Consider the following 25,563-nt stretch of genomic DNA (forward strand, 5'->3'; position numbering starts at 1 on the left):
GACAAATAGACAACACCAGCAACTTAAAATAAACACGGGGGTTTTAATGAAAATAGATCAAATATTTACAAGGGTAATAATTCAAAATATAATAATAAAACATGAGGTCAATTAAAGCCTAAAGTCGAGGCACCTCCACACATGGACTTTAATACAGACAAGGGGAAAACAAAATAAAAGAAAATCCTCCTTTTATTCTGGCACTTAGCTTTGTCCAGATATGGTTTTTATTGAACTTTGCGGTCAAGCCGCTTCATACTGCACGGGAAGATGTGCCCAAAATGTCGCCGAGCCGCTCTCTTGGCGAGAAACGTACGTGAGGTAATTTGTGAGGCGGTATTCAACACCAGGGCTCACCAACCGCCATGCAGCTTCTCCTCATGAGCGAATATGCCAAATGTTCCTCTCTTGCAACAGGTTCGCTCACAACGATCGTTCACCTTCCTCGACCAAATGATGAGATGATCTCTAAGGCCCCGTCGTAAGGCCACTAGGCACGCTCTTCTTCCCTCCTCAAAAACGTGCACACTTCATGGCTCAGCCGAACAGGAATGGGAAGCGTTTTGCCCAGAATGCTGCAAGTTCACCAGCATGAACACGAGAATCACGCAGCCATTTTGTTGTGCCGAGAGTAGAGCAAATATGAGATCCTCTGAGTCTATCGTGTCCTCCACCAACTCTGTCCTCTCACAACTGTCCTCGATCTCTGAACCTCACTTCCCTTCTCGCGGCTCTCTTGACGTCACGCCCATTAATCATCCATTCCGGAGGCATGGCCTCGCCAGCCGTCACTCTTGCAGGCGGGGTTTTCTTGCCTGCTTGGATGTGCGTCATTGTTATTATTGGGTCGCCGAAATAGGTGACCCTTATTGTCAGTAATTCTGTCTGTTTGTATGTTTGTTCGTTTATCATCAGCATAATTGATAGTAAACGTGGGCGGATTTTGACCAAACTTGGGTGGTAGGTACATCTTATGACCTAGTGCTTTGGAAATTGTGATGGTTGCTAGGGACACTTTGGTTCCCTAGCAACAACCGAAAAACCTTCAAAATTGGTACCATTCACGCAAAATCAATTCTGAAAGCCATTATCCCACGTAGGGTTATGAAATTTGGCACGAATGATCTACAGGTGATGCTCTATCAAATGTATTCCGGTTTTTGTGATATATGGAATACTTTACCCGCAGTGCCCCTTACAATTAGGGTATGCGCGAAACTTGAAGGCCCCCTCGCGACCAGGTGAGTGCATCGATACGAATGAAACTTTGCAGGTTCATGGTACTCAATGAGTACTACAACTTTGCCTCAGGACATATTGACCGATTTTGCTTAGGTCAGGGGTCAAAGGTCAATTAGTGCAAAAATCTATAATATGGGAGAGCTGGAGGTGCCTTCGCGCCAAATGCTACTCCTTCTAAGGTTATGGTCGGATGGTCATGAAAATTCACACTAATCGTCTAGAATACATTGTGCACAAACGATCGAGCCGGATTTTCGATTTAGATCTTTGTTCACCCACAGCACCCCTTCGAACTTTGGGGATTTCCGATTTCAAACCGCATTTTCGGTACTTTTCATTCAAATAGATACCGAGTAGTTATCAGAAGATGGAACTGGATGAGATTTGATATGCATAATCTTAAGGTGATTCCCTATCCGCTATATGACATCCATTTTGCTCTATATCTTATACTTTCCATGCTCGGCGACCCATCGCCGCCTACCGGCTTGTTATTATTATTGTTATTGTTATAAGAACATAATTTTACTGCTGACTTGTAAATGCAAAAACGTAGGAAAAGTTCACAGGGGGAAATTACATACTGGAGGAAATTGGCCTTAATCCCGATCTAATTAACACAGCACCACCCCCCCCCCCCCCAACGGTGTGATGACTAGTAACACTTAAGCTCACAGTTTCCCTACTTCATTTACATTGTGATGTCTCCTACACGTCCACAGACCAAGCGACTCCATACAATCCTAACTTTCCAATGAAATTCCTGCATCTACCCACACAACCGTGCAATACGTTCTTCGTACACGACCGGTTGCTTAATCCAGCTTTTCGCTTCGTTTCATACGGGCTAATTAAGTGTTCAATGGGCTATCTTGGCTTACTTGTAGAACCAAACCACCATTTATAACACAGAGTTTCTGGGAAATCGAGTTCCGACTTTAGGCTAATGAACATCCGACTTAAGAACGACTGTTCGGAAGTCGAGGACTCCCGGTCATGCAACTATCCCAGAACATGGTTGTATGAGCTGAAAGATAATATTCATGGTAATTACAGGGACACATTGTAGATGGGCACTTCAGTGATATATTCAATGACGATAATAATAATAATCAGTGTGACCCGTTTTGCTTTGACAAGTGCCTCAACTCTATTTGGTATTGGTGGATTTAATTTGTGGATTACGCTCAAGTGAATAGTTTCTCGACAGGTTTGTAATGCACTCCAGAGCATAATCAGACCGATCGCTTACATTATAGCTTTCCATCCAATGTTGTTGTTGTTCGTCTTTCGGCTGCTCCTGTTAGGGGTCGCCAGAGCGGATCATTCATTATGATCCGCATACTGATTTGGCATAGGTTTTATGCCGGATACCCTTCCTGACGCAACCCTGGTCGCCTCTTACGACACAGGGATAAGGATTGGGTTTCACCATGATTCCGGGCTGCCCTACACCCTCTCATAGCATGGCCCAGTGCAGAGCTCCCGTCATCAAGCGATCCTCCAACCCAAGCACCGAGTAGCCGGATTACAGGCGCACGCCACTACGCCTGGTAGCTTTCCATCAAATGTATGTACCATTAATTAATTCTGTTAAGATAAAGTTAAGATTCTGTTAAGACAAATTTATTCTGTCAAGCCTGCACAATGGTTGCCAACTTATGACTTTTTTTTTTATCGTTTTGAGAGTCAAAACTTGTGGAAGAGCAAGACTACTGAAGGAATAGGCCACAAACAGGACAAAAGGCAGAGTAGAGGGGGGCGAGGGGGTCACTGACTGCGGAGTTGAAGGACAAAATAGAGGGAGACTTGGACAAACAATGGGGGTAGGGAGGAATGGGTGGACAGGATGGATGCGGAGGGGAACGTCGCTCCCCCTTCATCTCCCCCTCTCTCCTCTCCTTATGTATCCATGCTCTATCCTTTTGAAATGTTGAGCGTCAAGAAACGAAGCAACTTGCACCATTTTTAAAGTCTTTGATATAACTACTGTAATGAGTTGGCCAGGGTTTGAAACACCAACCCTCCTCGACTTGGAGTAGATGCTCTAATTCGAACGAATTAAGTCAGACTCCACCGTATTAAATTTAAGTTTATTTTGGATGTCTTTGAAGTTTATTATTGAACGTTATTATTAGTAGTGGGGCAACTTAGCTAAATATAGCATAACAATTGTGCATTTTGTGAGGAAAGCACCAAATTTGGCACACTAGTAGTCTAACATATTATGAACAGATTTGGATATTGGGCCATCTCAAATTCAGCCGCTGATGGCTGTGGCAGCCATTTTCCACTGCCATCAAAAATTTTGAGATGGCCCAATATCCAAATCTGTTCATAATATGTTAGACTACTAGTGTGCCAAATTTGGTGCTTTCCTCACAAAATGCACAATTGTTATGCTAAGTTGCCCCACTATAGGTCAGAATGCTAAATGGAGGTATTCTTCAATTAAATGATCACCTTGCACTGCAACCTTTGTTCAAAGATTTTCAGTATAGGCTGCTGCTGTTACCAACACCGACATGGTTTGTTCAACTTTGTGATAATCCTCAGGTCGTCTCTTATGCACCGTTAAACAAACCAATTTCATGGTGTATTTATACGTTTAAAACGTATCTCAATTGGTATCATGCCCTTCTTGTGGTTGAATGTTGAACTATGCCTGCTTGCGCAGCTTTTCAAACGGAGCGAGACAGGTGGCTGCCGGAAACGGGACACAGCGAAATGTAGACAGACGCCCCGGCTCACATTGTATAACGGAATGGTGTTTGAAATTGTGGTTTGAAAAAGCTTGGCAGTGATGTAAGTGCACTCCGACTGTTGTACCTGACTGCATGCATATTCTGCAGATTTTTCCCACAGGGTGCGGCTGTAAGAATTCTCAGCTACGCTCGCCTGCTTCAGGTCGGAGAACTTGTAGATTTCCGTGGTCAATTGTTCCGGCTGCCCATAGAAAATGTTGTTTGGTCCAGACAGGTTTATATGGTGCAGGTGCAGGTGCAGTCTGTCAGTCATTATCCATGCAACAACAGGAAATATAGAGCTTGGATTCTGGGTGAAGGATAGATATTCCTTTGCTGTGATATATTCCCCACGAGGTGAAAACAGCCCACTTGGGGGGAGTGGGAAAAGGGAGGGGGTAGGGTGGGGGGATGGGTTCGAGAAGGAGAATGGGAGGCAACTGTGTCATGCTAAAAATGAAAAATTCAACCAGTTCATTGGAGGTATCAGGATTCATTCAGAGCTTCTCAACATCAATGGATGACAAGTCTACATACTGCAGAGAGCTGTCTGTTGTGAGGGAAAGAGAGGGATTGGGGACCTTGGCTTTTTCAGTAAAGACAATGTCAAGATACTCGGCTTTCTCCCTGAGAAGTGTTCAACACAACTCCAACCTTTAACAGTGAAGGTACACAAGGGGAATGTGCACCGGAGAAAAACTTAACCAACTTCCAACAGGCTTTGAAGGATGGCTGGAAAGCAAAACGTTAACCCAACACTTGAAAGGTTTGAAAACAGGTGAGCTTGATGTTGGGTTATGGCTCTTCAAAGAAATGATGTACACTCGTTGCGGGATATCTGAAGGGACTTTATGTTCCCATCAGTTGGGTGTGCCTTCCATCCATTGGGACCATACTCTGTGCAGGTATGCCGAAGGAAAACACGAGCTGCTCTTTCGCAGTTGTATTGTCACGTGTCTCAGTGCACCAGGGTCACGCGATGTGCAACTGGAGGGATATGGGATGAACTTGTAAAGGAGAGGAAGTAGTCTCTGGTGGAAGGAATTCCAGCAAATGTTTACATCAGGAGTTGATGAGATAATGGACCAGTCTGTGAGGGAGACTTTGAGACCAGATGATCTGTCTTGCCGAAGTGTCAATGGATCTTCATTCCTCATTACAAGTGGCTTTGATTGTTGTTGACCGAGAGAGAGAGGGAGAGAGAGAGGGAGAGGGAGAGGGAGAGGGAGAGGGAGACGGAGAGGGAGAGGGAGAGGGAGAGGGAGAGGGAGAGGGAGAGGGAGAGGGAGAGGGAGAGGGAGAGGGAGAGGGAGAGGGAGAGGGAGAGGGAGAGGGAGAGGGAGAGGGAGAGGGAGAGGGAGAGGGAGAGGGAGAGGGAGAGGGAGAGGGAGAGGGAGAGGGAGAGGGAGAGGGAGAGGGAGAGGGAGAGGGAGAGGGAGAGGGAGAGAGAGAGAGAGAGAGAGAGAGAGAGAGAGAGAGAGAGAGAGAGAGAGAGAGAGAGAGAGAGAGAGAGAGACACATCACTCAGTCTGGATAGGAATCAATGCTGTTTTTCAACAAAAGAAAAAAACCAAAACAACCTCATTATACAATTGATCTACTGAACTACAGGGAGATCAGTTCATCTCAGAACCAGATTTTATAATGTTGCCGATTATAAAAGAAAGACAGGGTTAATTTGCTCATTTCCAGGAAGCAAACGTTTTGGTGGGAAAAGCTCATTTGGTGTGGCCAAAAACGTCACAATCTGCAGCATGAACAAATTGTGAGGTCCAACATTGTCTACCGAACACGTTGCATTGCTGTGGGTGAACAACGTCCATTCCTTGCACGGACATTTTAATTTTACCGCTCATCATATATTTACAATACAAGCAACTTCAAGAAGATATGAAAACAAACTTTTCATTGCCTGTTATTATTGAAACATTATATCTGTATTAAAAGGCATTTGCTTAACCATCACCACCCCCTTTCCCCACCCCACCATCTTAAAACATTTCATGAAAAAGCAAAGTACCATGAACTCTGAGCATTATTTAGTAATTACAAGTCCTCTGTAATGTAAAGTGGCTGCTCGTCCGCACACCTTGGCTGTTGAGCTCGCACTGATGAAGAGGCGCGTGCTCCGCCTGGGCGGAGCGTTGGTTAACGTGTTTGGGGGCACACCACTGGTCGGGATCAGCACCTGGGTCGTGCTACGAAAGGAAAGAGTTAAGACAACTGAGCAACACAAAGTTGGGAAATATTAGGCAAAGCCGAGTCACCGAGTTTGTTGCATTCTTTCTCCGGTTATTTTACGTTCATTTAATCTGAATGGCTGGAAAGCAAACTGTTCACCAATAATTTTATAATTAACAAAGTTCAACAAGTGCACTTCAGATCTCCATGCTGATAAGAAAAGGCAGGGGGTGGTTGGAGGAGGGGTCATTCATTCAAGTCTTGTCCACAATTAATTTGACCTTTTTATCATAACAGAAAACAAAAATTAAAATTATGCTTTTCAGAAAAAAGAAGTCATTTTAATTTGACTTTCTCAAGATCTGTAACTTTTGACATTATTCCCCCAAAGTCATTCATCAAGTTCCCCTTGAAGCGGGATAGAGTCGGTGGTTTAACAGAGGTAGCTCGACCGGGATTCGGGAGGGCGCATACCTCAACCAGGCTGAACAGTTTACGTTTTGTATCCCAGTGATAGGCCGGATATGCATCCAGACCTGAACCAAAAATCTAATCGTTTTGTTATTGTCACATAACCAACTCATCCGCCAAGTTTTGTCATAACCTGTCCACAACTTTTTGAAATATCATGCTATATATCATTTTTGGCCCACTCTCTTGCTGGTGAAGAATCACTTTAAAAAATTTTTAAATTCTCCTATCCAGATCCGGATATTCGAAGGAATTTATCATCGTCACACACCCAACATGTCCACATAATTTCGTCAGAATGCGTCCATAACTGTTTGGGATTTCCTGCTCACAGACACACATACACAGAGGTGGTGGTGGAGGTGATAATGGATAACAGATGAACATCATTCTGAGATCAAGACACAAAAATTGAAAGAAATGAAATAAATATAAAATGAAAGAAAGAAAGTGCCAAAAACCTGAAGGTTCTTTCCTCAATCGGTCCAAAAGCAGCAGGCAGGTGAACTCCAAACATGAGTTTATTCCAAAATTCAAAGCAAAAGCAGTAACTCATTATTTTGACATGCAGACCTGAACTCAAACATAAAATTACATCAAGCTGTTGGCTTAATGGCTAAGTTGTCTGTGTAAAGATCTTAGGATTTTGAGTTCAAGCCCCTGCTGGCCGATGAATTAACACCAGGAAGGTTGACTCAGCCTGTCATCCTTCCAAAGTGGCAAAACGAGTACCAGCTTATTTGTAACAGGGGGCGTTGCATCAACGGCACAGCCACACCCCCAGGAATATATACAGCAAAGCAGCTACAGGCTGCACACGGATAAATAAATAATTATTCCAACACGGCACTGTCAACAACAAAGCAACTTTTAACTGACTCGCCTACTTCTCCACTAACCATTTACATATATATTGTTGCGGAAATGGCCCTTCGTATGCTACTAAATATAGGATTCGCCCAGATCCCCCATTAAATGCATGTTTAGCCAGGTTGTTCAGTAATTTGACGTTACATGTGTGTCGGGAGGTGTCACAGGCTGTTATTTGTTTGTGCAGTGGTGGTGTACCGAGAGCTTCTTCATCTTCCTCTCTCTGGACAATAGTCCCCACCCAGCGCTGAGTGGGGGAGTGGCCAAAAATAGGAAGTGAAACTGGAGAAGTACAAACACTGCAGTCGGTTTTGAGGCGTGCTGGGGCTTCGAGGCGAGCAGAAAAAGAAAAGGCAGTGGTGATTCTGCAGAGACAGAGAAACTGAACCTGGGCGCGCCGGGTCTGCCTTCTGTGGCCTGGAGAAGCGAGCCAGGGCCGAAGGGAAGGCAGGGAAAGGAATACATGAGGTCTGTGCCCTCAGCTGGATGAGAAACGACTGGTGGGAGTCGTGATCTGCTGTGTAGGGGACGGCTGTGTCTGTCTGCGATCTGCTTCGTGAAGGAGGCCTGGTGAACAGGCCAGGCCTGGACTTGTATGCTGGACCTTGTGAGAAACCAGCTGAAACCCATCATCGACCTGACGGTCTGGTGCAGTCGACCTCGCGGGGTCTGAACACGTGGAGGCCGCGTGCGTGGACGGTGCGACAAAGGAAGACGAGCGCCATCTTGCCACGCGGCGTGCTCGAGCTTGGGGCTCGAATCCGTGGACATCGGCTTGTTACGAGTGACATTTGTGCTTTTGACACTTTCCTCTTGTCCATGAAACATCACCAAGTACTCTGTCTTGTCTGCATGCTGTCTATGTCTTGTCTGCATGTCGTTAAAGGCTTACCTCGGTAGGGACCCCTTCAAAACCCGTAATCCGTATCTCCCGAGTTAAAAACGGGTTCTAGATTAATTAAAACATTGTCTTAAATATTTTGCTTGTGTTGTGTTCCCCGATGTTCCCCAATAAATCTGGCTGATTCGTATGAAGTTGCCGCTTTGAGTCAATTTGTGCCGCGCTGAGAAACAATTCGCTCGATTGGTATATAAAACCAAAATGGTTACAGACTGGCAGAAAACGCTCAGCATCTGAGAAAACTAGTCTGTAACCGTGGTCTATTTTCCCAACTGGTAAGGTCCAGGGGTACGTTGGTATCGCGACTGAAGACGCGTGACCCAAGGCCTGCGCCGAGCCAGCCGGCGTTATAACCCCGGAGACGGCGGTGGTGAGGGTGGCGCCAAATCTAACGTTTGGCTAACAAGACTCAGGTGAGAACCACCCACCCCCGGATCCGCAACAATATATATATATATATATATATGTATATATATATATATATGTATATATATATATATATATATATATATATATATATATATATATATATATATATATATATATATATATATATATATCTTCTTCTTCTTTCGGCTGCTCCCGTTCGGGGTCGCCACAGCGGATCATCCGTATGATCCGCATCGTGATTTGGCACATGTTTCATGCCGGATGCCCTTCCTGACGCAACCCTGGTCGCCTCTTACGACACAGGGATATGGTATACCTATTTTAACTGGGGTATACACCGGCCCAGTACACTGGTACTCATTTCGCCGACCTCGGAAGGATGACAGGCTGAGTCAACCCCCTGGTGTATTAATTCAGTGGCCCAACGGGGCTTGAACTCAGGACCTTTTGGATCCCAAGCCGCTGCCCGAACCACTGCGCCAACACCAGGCTAATATATATATATATATATATATATATATATATATATATATATATATATATATATATATATATATATATATATATATATATATATTGTTATGAATTCTGGCCCGCCCGACGTGCGTTCGGCCACGTAACTCCAATCGCAACCGCGTCGCCCACCGTACGGACAATTCAGTCGTGACCCTCCTGGAACTACCGCCAGGAGCCAGTCACGGGTGGAGGTTTAACCTCACCATGATCGTGCCAATTGCCCACCCGCGCAGGATAGGGTTGCTCGCCGAATTCGACCGACCTAAGTACCAGCGCGAGTAGTCGACCGGGCGATCGTACCTCGCCGCAGGTCGGCCCAGGACACGAACCGCTCAAGCGGTCCGCTCCGTGCTTCAGTGATAACCGAGCGGTGTTATCGCCGACCTCGACGGATCAGATTCTCTTCTTTACCCGGGTGTTCAGAACCCACTACTAATTTATTCCGCGATTCAAGATGGCACTTTGAATGGGGAAAAAGACGACGAACGGGATACATTTCACACAAGGACATTTATTACAAAGCACATGTTGCACACACAACACAAGCAAGGAATCATGCAATACACAAGAAAAGCGTTACCTCTGAATACGAGCAATAATGTACATGCACAGTCACTTAGGCAGGTCTACTTACAGGGACACGGCGCCACAGCAGTCATACAAAACAAAAGGAAAGACCCCCTCATAGGCAAGGGGCTAGACGGGGTTCGTAAACCTTTATGGTCGTGGGCCGTGGGTGACCGAATAGGCCCGCGAGACCATGCTGGTTACCTGCCCCCTCGAGGGGCGACGGTCGGCGAGCCCTCTCCGGCACTCTCCTCTTGTGCGCGCCTCGACCCGGGACCACTGCTCGCAACCCTCACGACTTGGCGCCCAGAGGGAGAGACGAGCCTTCGACGATCTAGAGCCCACTTCGACGATCCAGTGCAAGACGAGTCCAAACACGACGTCCCAGGCAGGACAGAGGAAGAATCCAACGCGATGATCGAGGCAGGAGAGAGGAGAGCTCAAACACGACGTCCACCAAGAGAGAGCGAGCCCGCGCACGGTCCGCCCTATATAGCGCGGGGCTCCGCCCCTTCGCTCCACCCCCTTTTTGGCTCCGCCTCTCCTCTAGCCCTTTTGAAAAACTCCTCGAAAAGGGGCGTTCCCTCCTCACGGCCGCCTCACACCCTGTATCCACCAATTGCCAGCGAGCTCTCGCAGCCTCTCCCATCAGCCCCGGCGCCGCAAAAAAGGTGGGAAAACTCGCGCGACGTTGTAGGCCTTTCACGGGGCCTTCGTTTGAAGTCTTCGGACGGTCCAAAATAAGGATAGAACAGAAAAACGGCTATCTCAGAGTCGCAGCCCGATGAATCACACGAATTCCCTTTAAACAACGGTGGGGAACTATCTGCACATAAACTTAGCGTCATAACTGATCTAAGGACCCTTTATGGTGTATTGCGAATTTCCACAGCCGTAACAATATATATATATATATATATATATATATATATATATATATATATATATATATATATATATATATATATATATATATATATATTCATTCACAAAAGTCCCTCCCACGCCAAACTACTCACACTTTTCTAGAACTAGATGATTCTCCGTCCGGAAGTAACCGGAAATCTCTCAAACCCCAACGATCCTTCACACAGGTTAAAGTCTAACATCAACAAAACTTGTCCCCTTTGTACTTCACTCCACCTATCGCACAGGCATCACGGCTCAACAAACCTTCCACGGTCATATATAACAAACAATTAATCTAGTCAGTATCAAATCAGAGGTATAAGTGTTAACATCACACTGCATCATATACCGCCTGACAAATACTACGATAAAAATGTGACAGAAGGAAATCAAAGCAATAATTTTTGTAATTAAATAAAAAAACTTATAATCAAGAGATCACACCTGCTTTGCGGTGTTGAGCTTTGACTCTCAGACAATGGGCTCAGGCCCTCCCGCCCATTCCCTGACTGGCCAAATATGGGTTTCATGCCACCGGTGTTCAATCGACCCAGAGCCTGGAGGCAATCCGATAACAAGTGGGCACACGTAAGATGACTTGTTCAAGGGAAACCAGCATTTGCCTCCATAACAACTATTCCACTACGCTGTTACCAGTAACCTGAAATAAGGAATGGATACTATTTCTGCCACAAGAGTCGATCACCCAGTGCAGGAGATAAAACATCACGTGCTTATTAAAATAAAAATGAAAAAAAATTCCATTCGCAATCATGGCAAATGTCTCAAATTTACAGTGCACTGCGCACTGCTGCAGCCAACAATCACGGGAGGATATTAATCTCTTGTGGTGAAGTTTACAACAAAAGTTTAAGCTCGTCTTATATTATTCATCATTATCCTTCACATCTTGAGCTTCATATTTGCCGACCATACCTTCTTGGGGTTTGGCACCAAATTGGAGTCCAGGACGGACGAGCCAGTCGACAGACCAGGAAGTCCAGACTGTTCTCCAGGACTTGGTGTATCCAATGGCAGCACTCCAAAGCTGGGGAAAAAACATTGCAGGTATGGAAACTACCATGACTCATAGATTGCAGTGACACCATTATTGAGTTTTCACCGATGCTGCAGTTGGTTAACCGCAAGGGTAGAGCTACTGAGTGTTTCTCTTTACCTGGGGGTGAGTGGACTGAGAGAGGATCCGCCCAAAAGGCTACGGCCGGAACGGGGTCGAGTTCGGACAGGTCGGGATGAGAAGGTGGAGCCCGTGAGTAGCGTGATGGATTCGGCCGAGGACAGAGTGGTATCGATGACGGAGGCAGATGTGGCTGGAGTGTGGAGCGGATGCTTTGCGATTGATGAAGCTTCAAGATTTATCCGATTAAGTTCCTACAAGACCAATATGGCATCTATATTACCAAGATGAAACTGCAGGTCAGAAGAACATCAAAATATTTTGCTCTCAATTTCATGGGAACGTTCCATTACCCTTTGATTGAGTTCATTGTCTTAATCCAACACCCCCCACCATCCCCCTCCCAGATAGTTTCCACATTCCGTACTGTTCACAACAAGGACGCATGGTGAGCGTGTTATATAGCAGATTGCTGGTTTACTGCTACTTGGGGAAAACAGCACAAAGCTTAGAAGAACACATTATGAAAAATAAAGTTATCCTCAGTCATTGTACCATTCCAAGAGTCTGGACAATAAAATTACATTACACGAGTGTAAAACCCTTAAAAATGAAGGGTTGGATTTATTTTATTTGGAATATTGGAAGATATGATGTTTTGTAGCAAGAAAAAGCATTATTTAAAAACACTACACATACAAATGTTACCCTATTTTCTTTATCTTCTGGGACCTTTCATTTTGAGGGTACAGCCTCATGAGCGTGCCAAAGCCTGAAGCCTCGGCCTAGCGTCAGGCATACTTATATCTTCTTAATTAGACATCGTACATTTTACTCTGCGCACGTTACACAATCACGTGCAGCGAATTTCACCTCCCTGTGCTTTGTATTTATTGTTATTTTTTTTAAACGCCTCTGTGCACCGCCATTGAGGTCCGGCTGCAAGTCACCGTCGACATTTCCAAAATAAGAGATGCAATTACTCTTTAATGGAAAATGTTTTTCGAGTTTTTTTTTAATCCTGAAAAAATAGATCGTAGTGAACACACAGTCGTGCTAAAGGATTGGCCTGTAAAACCGTCCTTTTGAAGGGGGACAGACATCACACAAACACACACTGTGTTTTATATGGTAGACTAGCAAAGATACCCAGCGTTGCCAGGAAACACTGGGTCCCTCATCTCAACCCTTCCCCTCCCCTCCCTGATCCCAACCCTACTCCTGCCTCCTCCCACCCCACTCCTTCCCAACACCCCTTCCCCACCCCATCTCCTACGTCCTCCCTCCTCCCACCAAACCCCTCAATTTGGACACTCACCCTACCTCTTCCACTCCCACTCCACCTGTTCCACTCTCACTCCCTCTGAACTCTCACCACACCTCTTACCCTCCCTCCTTCTGCCAACCCTTCCCCTCTCTCTGGACTCCTGCCCCACTCCTTCCCCTCTCTCTGCCCACCTCCCTCTGGATTCCTACAAATAAAATTATTTTACACCACGGAGCAGAATAGAAGTATTCGATTAACGTCAATGGCATCATACGCAGTGGCACATTTTAGAAAATGACTGAACACCAGGTTGTTGTTTTTTTAATGACTACACATTGGATGACATACCATGCATGGAGACAATCATGACAGTGTTATAAGCTGAAACAGAACTGAAATGGGCATCAAAATAGCAGAATAAAAGTATTCAATTAAAGTCAATGACGTCATACACAGCGAAGCTTTTTATAAAATTATTTTACACTTTGTTTCCCATTAGTTCGCACTGTACCCCAACGTGGGACTGAACGAACGAACAAAAACACGCGCGCATAACACACGCACGCGAGCCACGCACGCACGCACGCACACCTTTACTCTCCTTTAAGGAACAGGCAAGGCTAATAAAGATCCTGTAGTTAATGCCTCATGCGCTTTGTGTTCCAAATAAACTGAATGTCTTGGTTCGAATAAGAATCCAGTTGTCATGAACACGATTATCTTCAGGTTATTGACAACACTGATGGCCTTGCATACGAGGCACTTCCCAAACTTCAATGCCAATTGAATCACAAATTCGTACTTACAATTGTTTCTTGGGTGGTGTCTGCAGCATTAGATGCTGTTCCACACATGAGTGGGTGGTTCGATTGGCAAAAGTTCAAATTCTGGGTGGCAGATAACCTGAAGAGTTGCTCTGGGTCAGGATTTTGACCTGAAAAAAAAACGAAAGTAAAATGCAAAAACACATTTTTATAAGAAACTTATCAAAGACAAATAGCTGCAAAGTAATCTACAAGGGCAAATGAACACAAGTACAGCACTTCCTGCTATGAACACAGCACTTCATATAAACTAACATCATTAGAAACTCATGAAAAACTCGTCCATTCTCCCAGAATTGGCATCTTTTAGTGTGACTTGTAATATCCGATCCCACTGGGAGCGGTGCTGTGCCACGTATATTTACATCGAGAAACTAGGCCTCCATGATAACGACTACAACGGTAACGACGATATATACATCCAGCCATTTCCTTGAATATGGATAAACCTTCAACCATCGATCCCGACTCTCTTTTCCTCATCTGTGACTATTTCAGTTGTCACCAGGCCAGCTGACTGGGTGTTAGCTCTGCAACAACCAGCCATGGCAGTGCAGAAAATGAGTTTTGTGACCCTGTGGGTCTAACCCAATCTGTAACTTCCCAATTCAGATTTCAGCAACTGCTGTTTCCATCCTTCCTGGACCTTAGAATGACTAACTTTCAATCCAGTCTCACATGTTCCTCCTCCGCCCCTCTTGGCTCTTCTGACCACTTTCTTGTCAAAGCCCAAATACCTCTGGCTATTGTTAGAGAGAAACCTCAATGTGGTGGAATATGGCTGTTCGCACAGGACAACTGGCAGGGATTGCAACCTGCCTTCTCACAAAAGGATAGGGCGACTATCTCCAGAGAACATGATATTGATTCCACCTGAGAATACTTTCACAAAAGCCTACTTTCTCTCATGCACCAGTTTATCCCCTCCCACCTGCAGCTATCCTATCCATCCTCGAGGCCCTGTTACAATGAATTCTGTGATTGGGGCAGTTGTGGTCAAGCAGCTTGCCCTCTCAAAATTGAAGGCTAACCTGGCTGAAGGTAACTTTAGTTCATTCCTTAAGGCTCGCAACATGTGTGTGTCCACCCTGAAACAAACCAGAAAACACCGTCTTGCAAATCTCAAGGCTGAACTCTCCAAGCAGTCTTCTTTCTCCACGTTATGGTGGAACCTTTTCAAGTTTGTTACCGATATATACTCCATGTCCACCCCCTGCATCACTTCAAATGGTGTTTGGTGTTGATTTTGCCCAAAATAGGACAGAATGTGCAAACTCTGAGTTTGCCTCCAAATTTCATGTACTCAAACCCGCTGTCCCCATCTTACCCACATCGTACCCACTGTACACTCGATTTTGTATCCTGCTCACCAGAGAAGGTAGAGAAAGTCCGGTTCAGCCTTGACTGTGCTTCAGCAACGGGCCCTCATGACATCAGTGCACGCTCTCAAATCCTGCTCTGCCATTGCTTACTTCCCCTTTATCTACCCCGTTCAGTCTGTCCTCCTTTGGCCGCTTCCCATCGGCTTGGAAGTCAGCAAACATCACTTCGATCTTCAAGGAGGGTGCAAAAACAGATCCTATCAACCTACAGTTCAAGGAGCTTACATCCAATCTGGGACTTTCAAAATGACACATGAATGTTAACAGAGGCTTTTTGTGTGTACACTGTGTGTGTTTACATTGACTCGGTTCTACTTGATGGGCACCTTTAACCTGCCATTTCTTGTGTGAAATGTGTGATTCAAACATTATTTTCAGCATTTAGCAATTTCGACATGGTTAACCATAATTGTTCTGTTCCTGAATGCAAATCAGAACAACGAGAATGAAGGATATACGAGAAATATCCGTAGATAATAGGAGTCGGGTTCCTATCATCTCCTGTTCATGCAATTAGCTAACGCACGCACAACAAAAACCTGAGAAATATTACACAACAGGTTCAGCAATTTCACTGATAACTATTTATATAACTTGTTGGTCGTGATAATGGAAGAACGAGTTCAGTTTACCGTTTTCACAAAGCGACTCAAATGAAGTCCATAGAAATGGGTTCAAAGTGAGGCTTTTCTGGAAGCACTCCGCTCCTTTCGCTCCCCTGTCAGTTTTGCTACAACACAAGGGGATGTTCAAAATATGCACATGGCAGTGACACTTATGCGCAATCATAAGTTTTGTGCAATCAGTGACTCTCTTACCAATATATCTGACCCAGCATTGCCAAAGAAAAGCAAGCAGCGTCACCAAAATCGGCAACAATCTCATCCGTCGTTCGAATCCTTCCCAGGATTCCGCCAGCAACCACCTGCTCCGCCTCGGACAATCTGTGCACAAGAGCAGCGGCAAGATGTCTCAGTCCAGGAACGTTTAACTTCAGCAATGCAAATGCTTATTCCAGAAACATGCATGGCCTCCTGCAAGGCATCAAGTGGTGCAGTACGCATTTGCAATTCCTGCCTGTAAAAACAACACGACCCTAAACAAATCTTGCCCTTGAAGGCTAAGACTTCGATTCAATAATGCTCTTTCACAACCCTTTCCCAGGAAAGCCAAGATTCAAGCAATACAAAGCACAGACAGGGAAGCACGCACTTGCCCATCTCCAGGCAGCACTTGGCCAAGAGGAAGCGGCACTGCGCGCTAGTCCAGCTATGCGCCTTTAGGAGGTTGTAGGCCCTGTATGGCTTGCTTGAGCGAAAGTAGCAGGTAGCCAGAAGGAAAAGGACATCATCCGTCACAACTGCAGATGGGTAAGAGACAATAGAGGAGATTGAAAAGGTGAGCGAAATAATGCTGTTAAGGAAAGGAAAGATGATAGGCATGGACGACGAGAAAAGGAAACAGAGATATATGTAGGAAAAACAAAAGACAGTAGCATTTAAACGAGGATTAAAAACAGGGTCAAGGTGAACATGAGAGGAGTGCAATGACTTTGTTTGGGTATTGCTAGCTAATAATACTGACGGTTGCTGAATGCTGGGGTACCTTCTGCATAGAGCCTCTCCGCCAGAAACACAGCATCCCGGTACGCGTAATGGTTCAATGCGTGCCATATTGCAGCCTAAGAAGATCATACATTCACATTAAGATATGAAATACCACAATCACAAGAAACAAACAACCTGCACATTTTTGGGGGCAATAAATGGCATCACATTAGCAGATGCAACTATCAATTAATCCAACAGTAACTGGAATGTTGTGATGGTTTGGAATACAAGAGGATATTGAAAGCTCAAAGGAATTGCACCTCAAGAGTCAGATTTAGGATTTGTTTAAATGATCCTCATTCATTCCTTTTGCCTCTTCCAGTTCCTGTACTCGTGCGATGAGCTTTTGTGTCTCTTCCTCCGTCCAAACTTTGCCCAACATGGGCTTTTCATTCCCAGAGGAATGTGACTGACCTTATCTATGTTGATTTCTCTTCAAAGGGTGCCTATGTCTCTCATGCTGTGCCAACCAACTAGCAGTTCTGAAGGAAGCATGGTATGACGTGCAGTGGTGCTGGAATTGGGTGGCCTGAGGACCGTGGCCCAGTTGTGTGCATTTAGGGACATGGCAGAGCAGGCCATGCATCTTGTTGGTGTACACAGTACACAGGTGGGTTAGTTGATCATGCATGTGCTCATCAGCAAAATGGAGGTGAATGCTATGCAGATGCTGTAAGCTCTTACCACAGGGGTATTGGTAGATTTCACTGGGGAAGCTAATGATGAGGGACATATGCTTACCTGGGTCATTTATTTGGATCAAAGTCTTCATTAGACTGTTCCCAAGGCAACCTTACCTTGCTGGACGTGTCATTAGTTGTCTCACATATTCCAGAGATGCGGTTCTCCTGCGGGATCAGAGGGGGATGCGGAAAACCAAAAGCACCTACCCCCTCCCCCTCACCCCCTGCCCACACAACATCCCATGGGGAGGAAGACCCACATGTCAATGACAGAAGGGAATTGGTGGCCCAGGGGCATCAATAGAATCAGCGGTATACCTGTATTCCTCTGTGGGGCACGTTTCAAGGTGTCTGTGTTTGGAGCATTTAACATACCTGATGGAGGTGTATGCTATGCCAGTTACTTTGCCACTTGGCAATCTTGCAAGTTTGTTGGATGGTGAGGATGGGGGCTGGTCTGGCTGTGAGGGTACAAGCATGTCGGTGTTATCCAAGTTGGATGTACACCGCAGCCTTCTTTGCTTGCGTATGGGTATTGTGAAGGATGGGCAGTGGGGATGGGGATCAGGTAGCTCCAGGGGGTGGGGTAGTGGAGGGGGCTACCTTCAGAGGGGAGCGGTCTCTTACCTTGCTTGGCAATGCAATCCTTCATTCACTCACCCTGGCTTGGTGGGCCTCTACGACCATTGTCCGTCCTTGAACAGGAGAGGGAGGTCGGGAGAGGAGGAAGGGGGGCTTATAGCAAGTAAAAATTTGCGAGGGGACGGTGGGGGACTAACAAAGTGGGGTTAGGGGAAAGTGATAGCTGCAGATGAAGTTGTGGGGGGAATGGGGTGATGTAAAGGAGAATATTGTTAATGGCTGTGATCTGCAAGGAGATCATATTCTTTGTGGTTGTGGCATGCCCACAAGACCTCAAGGTGTAGGCCTCTTATCATGATTGGATTAGCTCAACCTCGATGTATAGATAGGAGCCACACATAAATCACAGACATTCCATCCTGAACAGGAAACCGGTCAATAACGTTTAATTATTCTTGAAAGAGAAGAGAGGGCTAAGTGGAGTGTGCCGAAAAGGGAGATTGGGGGAGGAGAGATTCCACGAGGAGACAATATTGTCTCCTGAGATCCTGAATTTGGTTGTGCTGGGCCATTCGGTACTATAGTAAGCATGTAGGAGTATTTCACAGGCTCTGGTGGAATTGATATACAGTACTTGATGTTGCTGTATTTTCCAAAAACACATCTGCAATCTTCTTGCAGATGTGTAGCAGTAGTACTCGAGGTCTGTGATTTTATGTATACATTTGGAGGCAGTGCAATGCCGACTCGAGTTTGTTTTATGGTTACCTTTGAGGAAAGTTATTTAATCAAAGATCAAGTGAAAGAGCCTGCTTTGGGATAACATTTTCACTTGTTTTACTTGTTAGATACATCTATATTAATATAAGAGCCCAGGTGTCAGTGTATCGGTGTGTGTGTGTGTGTGTGTGTATATATGTGTGTGTGTGTGTGTGTGTGTGTGTGTGTGTGTGTGTGTGTGTGTGTGTGTGTGTGTGTGTGTGTGTGTGTGTGTGTGTGTGTGTGTGTGTGTGTGTGTGTGTGTGTGTGTGTGTGTGTGTGTGTGTGTGTGTGTGTGTGTGTGTGCCAGTCTCTTCCATAACTCCAAAACCATGAAACCTAGCAGCCGGAAACTTAGCACGCATACTAAGGGACCTCCAAGGGAATGCACGAATGGAACCTGGGTATTTGCGTAAATTTAAACACCCCTTCTGAAGATAATCTCGGGGTTGCTCATCATCAAAAAAAGAAGGCGCCATCTTGGTGAGCCCACAGTCACCTCACAGGGGTATTTATGTCTTGCCTTGGATACTCAAAAATACCTTGCCTTGGAATAGGCTGCAATGGTTTCTGGACGATAAAGTGCTCAAAATGTATTTTTTGCACTTTCTTCACTCGTATCATTGAATGCCTCATATCATCATAACTATGAATTGCTGTTTGCATTGTTTTGTTGGTGCTATAGTTTTCAAATTATGAGCTTGGAGCGATTTTCTGCATTATATTGTTGCGGGCCGGGGTCCGGTGGCGAGAACGACCACTAGGTAGGGGAAGTTACGTCGTCTCCCACCAGACTCCCGGAATTGTAGGCCGTTGCTCACGGATAATTCCGTGACGCGGCAGGTCGCTTACCCGACCGTGGACGCCAATACCTCAAGCACGTAGCGTAGGGTCTTCTTGTCTAGAACCAAGTTACCTAATTAACCACGCGGTTTTGACTACCGGGGAACCACGCCCTCGGTACGCCTTTCCCGAACAGGATCACTCTCCCAACTACGGTAGAGTACCAACTACCAACTCCGGATCGGATGCAGCCGAGCGGAACTGCCAAGGACCTACCGGCGAGAATGAACAGATTATCGGGGATAAAGACCCGGCTAAAAACTTAGATCCGAACCATGCTGGACCAATGAAGGAAAAGACAAAAACGAACTGGGAACATTTCCACAATAATTTATTTACACCAAGCGAGGAAAAACATGTGGTACAGGAACAGGTTTATTGGTGTGTTGTGCAGGGGACAGAAGAGAGAGAGAGATATAGTGCAACAATTTTACAGCAACTTACAAAAGAGGACACAGAGCAGACTTGTCGTGAAAATAATACAGGCAAGATTTACAATGATCAAATAACTTATACAGTTTTTACTTCATGGACAGGTGCCACACACTCAGACAAAATAAACCCAGTTGAATGGCAAAGGACTTTTGCAGCCACGGAGGGAGCTGAGGTCGCAGTTCTTTAGGTACCTAAACATTCCGAGAGAAGGGATGCTCCGTGGTGCGGCACCTGACAGGTCGTGCAGTACAGCCCACAGCCGCACGTGTGGAGACCGTGTCTGCGAAGGAGCCCGGGTGGAGGGCGCAGAGTCCAAGGTAGAACAGGGCAGCAGACAGGATACAACGAGAGACCCGGTCAAGGTCGGGTGTACTCGGACCAACACAACAGACGGGCCGCCGAGGCGAAACGTGGGCAGGCACTCCGTGATCACGACCTTCCTTCTTCAACCAACAACCAAGGGACCAACTCAACCAACGACCTTCCTTCTTTCTTTGCAACCAGCCAACGAACCCACCAAACTCTCTCACTCGACCAACAATGAACTCTCCGACTCTCTCACTCGACCCTGAGGATGGTGTCATAATTTATAGATCCCCAAGGTCGGGGAGGGGCCTTGGCGAAGCTGACATCACCGTCCGCCCTGATTGGACAGGGTCTTCATGGGGCCCGCCATTTCTGGGCGGGATTTCGGCCAGGCCGGGAAAGCCCACCCACTCCACGCGTGTTTGAGGAAGGTGGACGGTGGTACTGTTACGAATCTGGCAGCCATGAGCACTCAACATTCAGGTCCCTGTAGCTCAGTTATTTCGTTAAGTATATGTGTATAGTTAGAATCCATCCCCTGTGTCTAATGGGAATTAAGTGAACGTACGCTATGGGTTATTTTATAGTTAGGATTTTTACACCACCAACAACAACGGCATCCTCCCTGGCTTCCTTCGATCATCGGCCTTTCTGATGCGCATACGTGCTGAGCGCCTGTGGGCGGAGTCCCATTGGCAACCGACGCATTGGCTCCGCTCCAGGGTCGAGCAAGACGTGTTGCCTTCAACCAATGGGCAAAGCGCAAGCGACGTACGCCGCGTTCTGGCCAATGCGGAGGCACGTCGCCTGAAGGAGGAATGCCTCTCAGGGGGGACGGGCCGTAAGGATGCTCGCCATGCCCCCCGGACGAATCACAAACTGCGAGCGAATCGCCTGACACCAACCGGCCAATCTGGAGGCGAGTTGCGTCGGGGGGGGGGGGTGAAGAGAAGAGCGGGTATGCGCGAGGAGGTCTGGTCTTTCTCCCTTGAGCCTGTCCCGCGGAGGATCGCCTGCCTGCGAGTCGGTCCCGCCAAGAATCACTTGTCTGCTGGCGCTCGCTGTCTTGTCGCGTGCCAGAGGAGCGTGTTGGAGCCCGACGCTACCCTCCGTACCTGGGGCTTGCAGCGGCCTCGAGTTGTGGGTTCGAGTCCGGCCGAGCCGGATCGTCAAGGGCCGCACGAGGCGGGAAGGTCCAAGCTAGCTCCTTACCTCCAGCTCACCTTTCCTCCGAGATGGCGGTATCAATAAAGGCCGCGGCCATCATTTCTTTTGGGGGGTGTGTGTCTCTGTGTGGGCACGTCTTCAAGTAGAATTGTGTAAGTGCTTTCTTTTGCTCATTGTACATTACATTTCTTATTCGGATAACTCTGCTCTTTGTGTGCTTCCCTCCCCGATTATTATTGTAAATAAATCCCCTCTTGTTGAATGTCCTAGCCCGTCCTTGTCCTTTCTATCATTGGTTTGCCACGCTGCGAATGGGAATTAGGAGGCCTCATTGTTGCCGTAATCGTGCAATTGGCCGGCAGGGTTCTGGTGCTCTCCGCTCGGGGTACGACTCGGATCTGGCTCGGTAACGGCCCGGATCGTGCAGATCCTGCCGAGGGTGAATTTATCCGGTAGTTTGACGACGTGGGTAGTTAGGTATATTGAAATTGGCAATTGACCCTACCCCACGTGGTCGACCTATTGGCGATCTTCGGTCCGATAAGGGACCCGTGACCTTTCGGATTTATCTGAAAGGTATGACCTAAATTCCGGGTGTTCGGTGGAGCCGACTCTACTGCTCCCTCTAGCGGTCGTGCTCGCCACTGAGACCCAGCACCACAACAGTACAACCAAGATTGAATTGGAACGTTTGGGGAAGCCGAAAAGGAACTGCGGACGTGAAGATTCTGCCTCGGAACAACGAGGCTCCAGAGACGCAGGTGGACAGTGGATTGTGATGGAGGGGACATAAAGATTTATTAATCCAACTAAAAAAACATCGCAACGCACCCCTTTTGCTTTCCCACTACACACAAGGAGGGGTTCTATCTGCACATATACTTAATGGCATAACTAACTTCGGGACAACTGTATGTCTGTATGCATACAGTTCCTAGAACCATAACAATATGATGCGATCTTCCACAATGGACTCTCACAGACGAATTAAAGTATAGTATATAATCATAAACTGTCTTCGGATTTGAGGATCGGAGGTCGTTGACTAAATATGTGGCGAAATCTAGAGTGAAATCTGAAATTCGAAGAAATTAGCGATTGTTATAACTAAGCTGATTTACTTTAAGCAATGATATTGCTCCCTCCTCCATATTTATACAAGGAAATGTGAAATTTCCAAAGCATTAAACTTAGCTTTTTCTACTGTTTGGATAATTATATTGAGTGAAGAAAAGATTAAAGAATGTGTGCAAAGTGTAACTTCATTGAGAGCAACAAAAATAATTAAGCAGCGGGACAAGTTCAGCTGCGGGATCACCGCGAAGGCTGCAGCAGCGCAAACAGTGAGCATGGCGATCACATATGAGTTCCTTGGGAGAAAACTCCCTGGAGTTTGGCAAAATAAATTAAATTGAAGATCAAATTAAAGAACAATTCACATAACGGGATGATTAGAATGAGTAAAGCAACAGGCCAAGTGAACGACGAGTTCAAGAGAGAATTAGAAAATGTTTTCAGTGGCTACAAACATCAACACCAACTCAATCACCAAAAGAAGTGCAAAGAAGCAAGCATGTCCTCTCGTGGAGTTGTCAGACATGGAGGAAGGGGCAGACAAGCTTGAGCCTCTGTCTGACCATCAACCCCATGCATCCCCACACCTCAAGACCACAGCTGTGGTGCTGACCTTTAGTAAACCCATTCTACTCCCCCTCTCCCAAAAAGTGCTTCTTAGCCATGATGCGTTCCCTTTAAGTGAATACATCCCTGCCCCTTTGACGTGTTATAAGTGCCAAAAGTTTGAGCATTCCACCCCAGCCTGGAGGGTGTAACGCCGTAGCAAATGCAATGGAGAGCACAACTCTGAAATCTGCAGCAGTGGTAAAATGTACTTGTACTACACTAGTTGTGGAGGTGAGCAGAGCATGGCATCTTGAGGCTGTTGAGAATGTCAAAAAGCGGATCAGATCCAACAAGTCAAAATTGTAGGGAAGCTGTCTTATGCAGTGGCTGTTCTCAAAATGCGAAAGGTTAAGTAAGCATCCATTAAATCAAGTTTGTAAGAATATCAAAACTTATGTCCAAGTTACAATGTCTACCAAATTAGTGAGACCGCAGACTGCAACCAAGGATCAAGAATGCCAAACTGAGAGTGCAATCAAAGATGCAAATATGCCAATGATGATTCGGGGTTGATTGTTTTTATTAGAGGTTGTAAATCGTGCAGCCCAGGCAAAAAGGAAACTGGGGAAAATTTTTTTTTTTACATCTTCTGCAGCCAATAAACATGTGGGTTGGGAAGACATTTCCTTTGCAGAGATTAACAAAAAACAATTTAAGGCAGGAAAAGGTGGAGGGATAGACTCCAGGCAGCCCTGTGATCCCTTCACGGAATCATGATAGCAGTAGTTCAGGGAAATGCAGAAAGCTTAGTTGCCCACGGTCCTGAATATGAAAAGTTAATTTGTGCTTTGTGTGCAAGAAACTCAGCTGAAAAGCCATAAGCATTTTCAGATCTCCAGTTATACCCTCATCTGAATGGAAGGAGTTGGAGGTGGATGTGGTATATTTGTTAAGCTTGGTATTCCCTTTATGTAAATATAATCTATCTCTCCACATGAATGGAATATTAGTAAAATGTCAAGTACAAAGGAGAGTATGATCATAAACTTCTTTAACCCTGGTCATCCATTAAAATGTAGGATGTTTGAGGGGGCCTTAAATCATTGTGAATGGGTAATCTTTTGGTGTGATGAATTTAATTAACACAATGTCCTTTGGGGCTGTAAATATACAGACAAGAACGGAGTGCATCAAATACATTAACTGGAGAGTTCTGAGAACATGTACCTTGTGCAGTGTTCAAGATTATCCTGTACTTTAATTTTAATGAAATCTTAAAGACCGTTTAAAAAAACAAAAATCCGGAAGGTTATGGCGGCTGAAGCAGTCTTATACACCACCCTTATGCACTGTAATCAGATGACGTTGAGTCACGGTTAAGAAGATTGAGGCTTTATTGATAACCATTGAATGCAGCCACGGAGGGACTGGGAACGGAATGCAGCCACGGAGGGACATCGGCAGAGTGCATCGCCATATCGGCAGCCTCTTCTTCACCCCTACACTGCACCCTCTCACATGCAACACTCACTTCCCAGGAGCTTCGCTTGACAGCTATTACATACACCACCCAATATAGAACTTGTCCAAGTACTGCAAAACTGCAGGTTCTTGGAAGTATTGTTACGTTGGAAGGGGGTACGAATACTTCAGATAGCATGTGTAATGTAAAAATGCCGATATGCCACGTTTTTAGAAGAGTCCCACGGATCTGTATTTCATCTCATTTAGTTGCCATAAGATGTCGATGTTGTGCCATGCGGCAGGAGATGCTAGTATCCCATAATCATAATGTGTTTAGAATAGGGCGAAGTGTACTCGTAGACCGCATAATGTAAATCCGAGCAAGGGGCATGGAATGAGGGGAGGTGCCTGTCACTGCGACAATGTGGCAAAGAACCTTTCAATGACATAACAGGAAGGATTGACCAATGGGAGCCTTGCGGGAATTTCAAAAAACCAGCCTGACCAAAATTAGATATTGTTCCATATTATCAGAATCCGAAGGAATTTCGAAGATCGGATCATAAATGGCAGAGGAGATAGAATTTGAAAATGGACGATTTCGCAACTTTGGAGTGACCTTGACGTTGACCTTTACCTTCAATCGGGTCAAAGGTCATACCGTCATGCATCCCTCATCGGCATCTACC

The 25,563-nt window shown here is 45.8% G+C and overlaps 1 protein-coding gene across 5 annotated transcripts in view; it reads right to left on the reverse strand.

Annotated features, from left to right (window-relative positions):
- The window catches only part of CDC27 (cell division cycle 27), a 70,572-nt gene that overhangs the window by 32,676 nt on the left and 12,333 nt on the right, over positions 1 to 25,563 (reverse strand). For all 5 annotated transcript variants that reach the window (XM_085876616.1, XM_085876618.1, XM_085876614.1 and 2 more), the window contains exons 3-11: positions 17,008 to 17,083; positions 16,615 to 16,762; positions 16,221 to 16,346; positions 16,035 to 16,132; positions 14,003 to 14,130; positions 11,969 to 12,183; positions 11,728 to 11,839; positions 11,236 to 11,348; positions 6,076 to 6,184 (exon numbers count right to left, since the gene is read on the reverse strand). In XM_085876616.1, coding sequence (XP_085732742.1) covers positions 6,076 to 6,184; positions 11,236 to 11,348; positions 11,728 to 11,839; positions 11,969 to 12,183; positions 14,003 to 14,130; positions 16,035 to 16,132; positions 16,221 to 16,346; positions 16,615 to 16,762; positions 17,008 to 17,083 — 1,125 coding nt within the window. The remainder of the gene's footprint in view (positions 1 to 6,075; positions 6,185 to 11,235; positions 11,349 to 11,727; positions 11,840 to 11,968; positions 12,184 to 14,002; positions 14,131 to 16,034; positions 16,133 to 16,220; positions 16,347 to 16,614; positions 16,763 to 17,007; positions 17,084 to 25,563) is intronic.

The sequence above is a fragment of the Eptatretus burgeri genome, chromosome 4 (genome assembly GCF_056783735.1).
Source record: "Eptatretus burgeri isolate ZD-2024b chromosome 4, Ebu_testis_v1, whole genome shotgun sequence".
In the NCBI taxonomy this organism is placed as follows: Eukaryota; Metazoa; Chordata; class Myxini; order Myxiniformes; family Myxinidae; genus Eptatretus; species Eptatretus burgeri.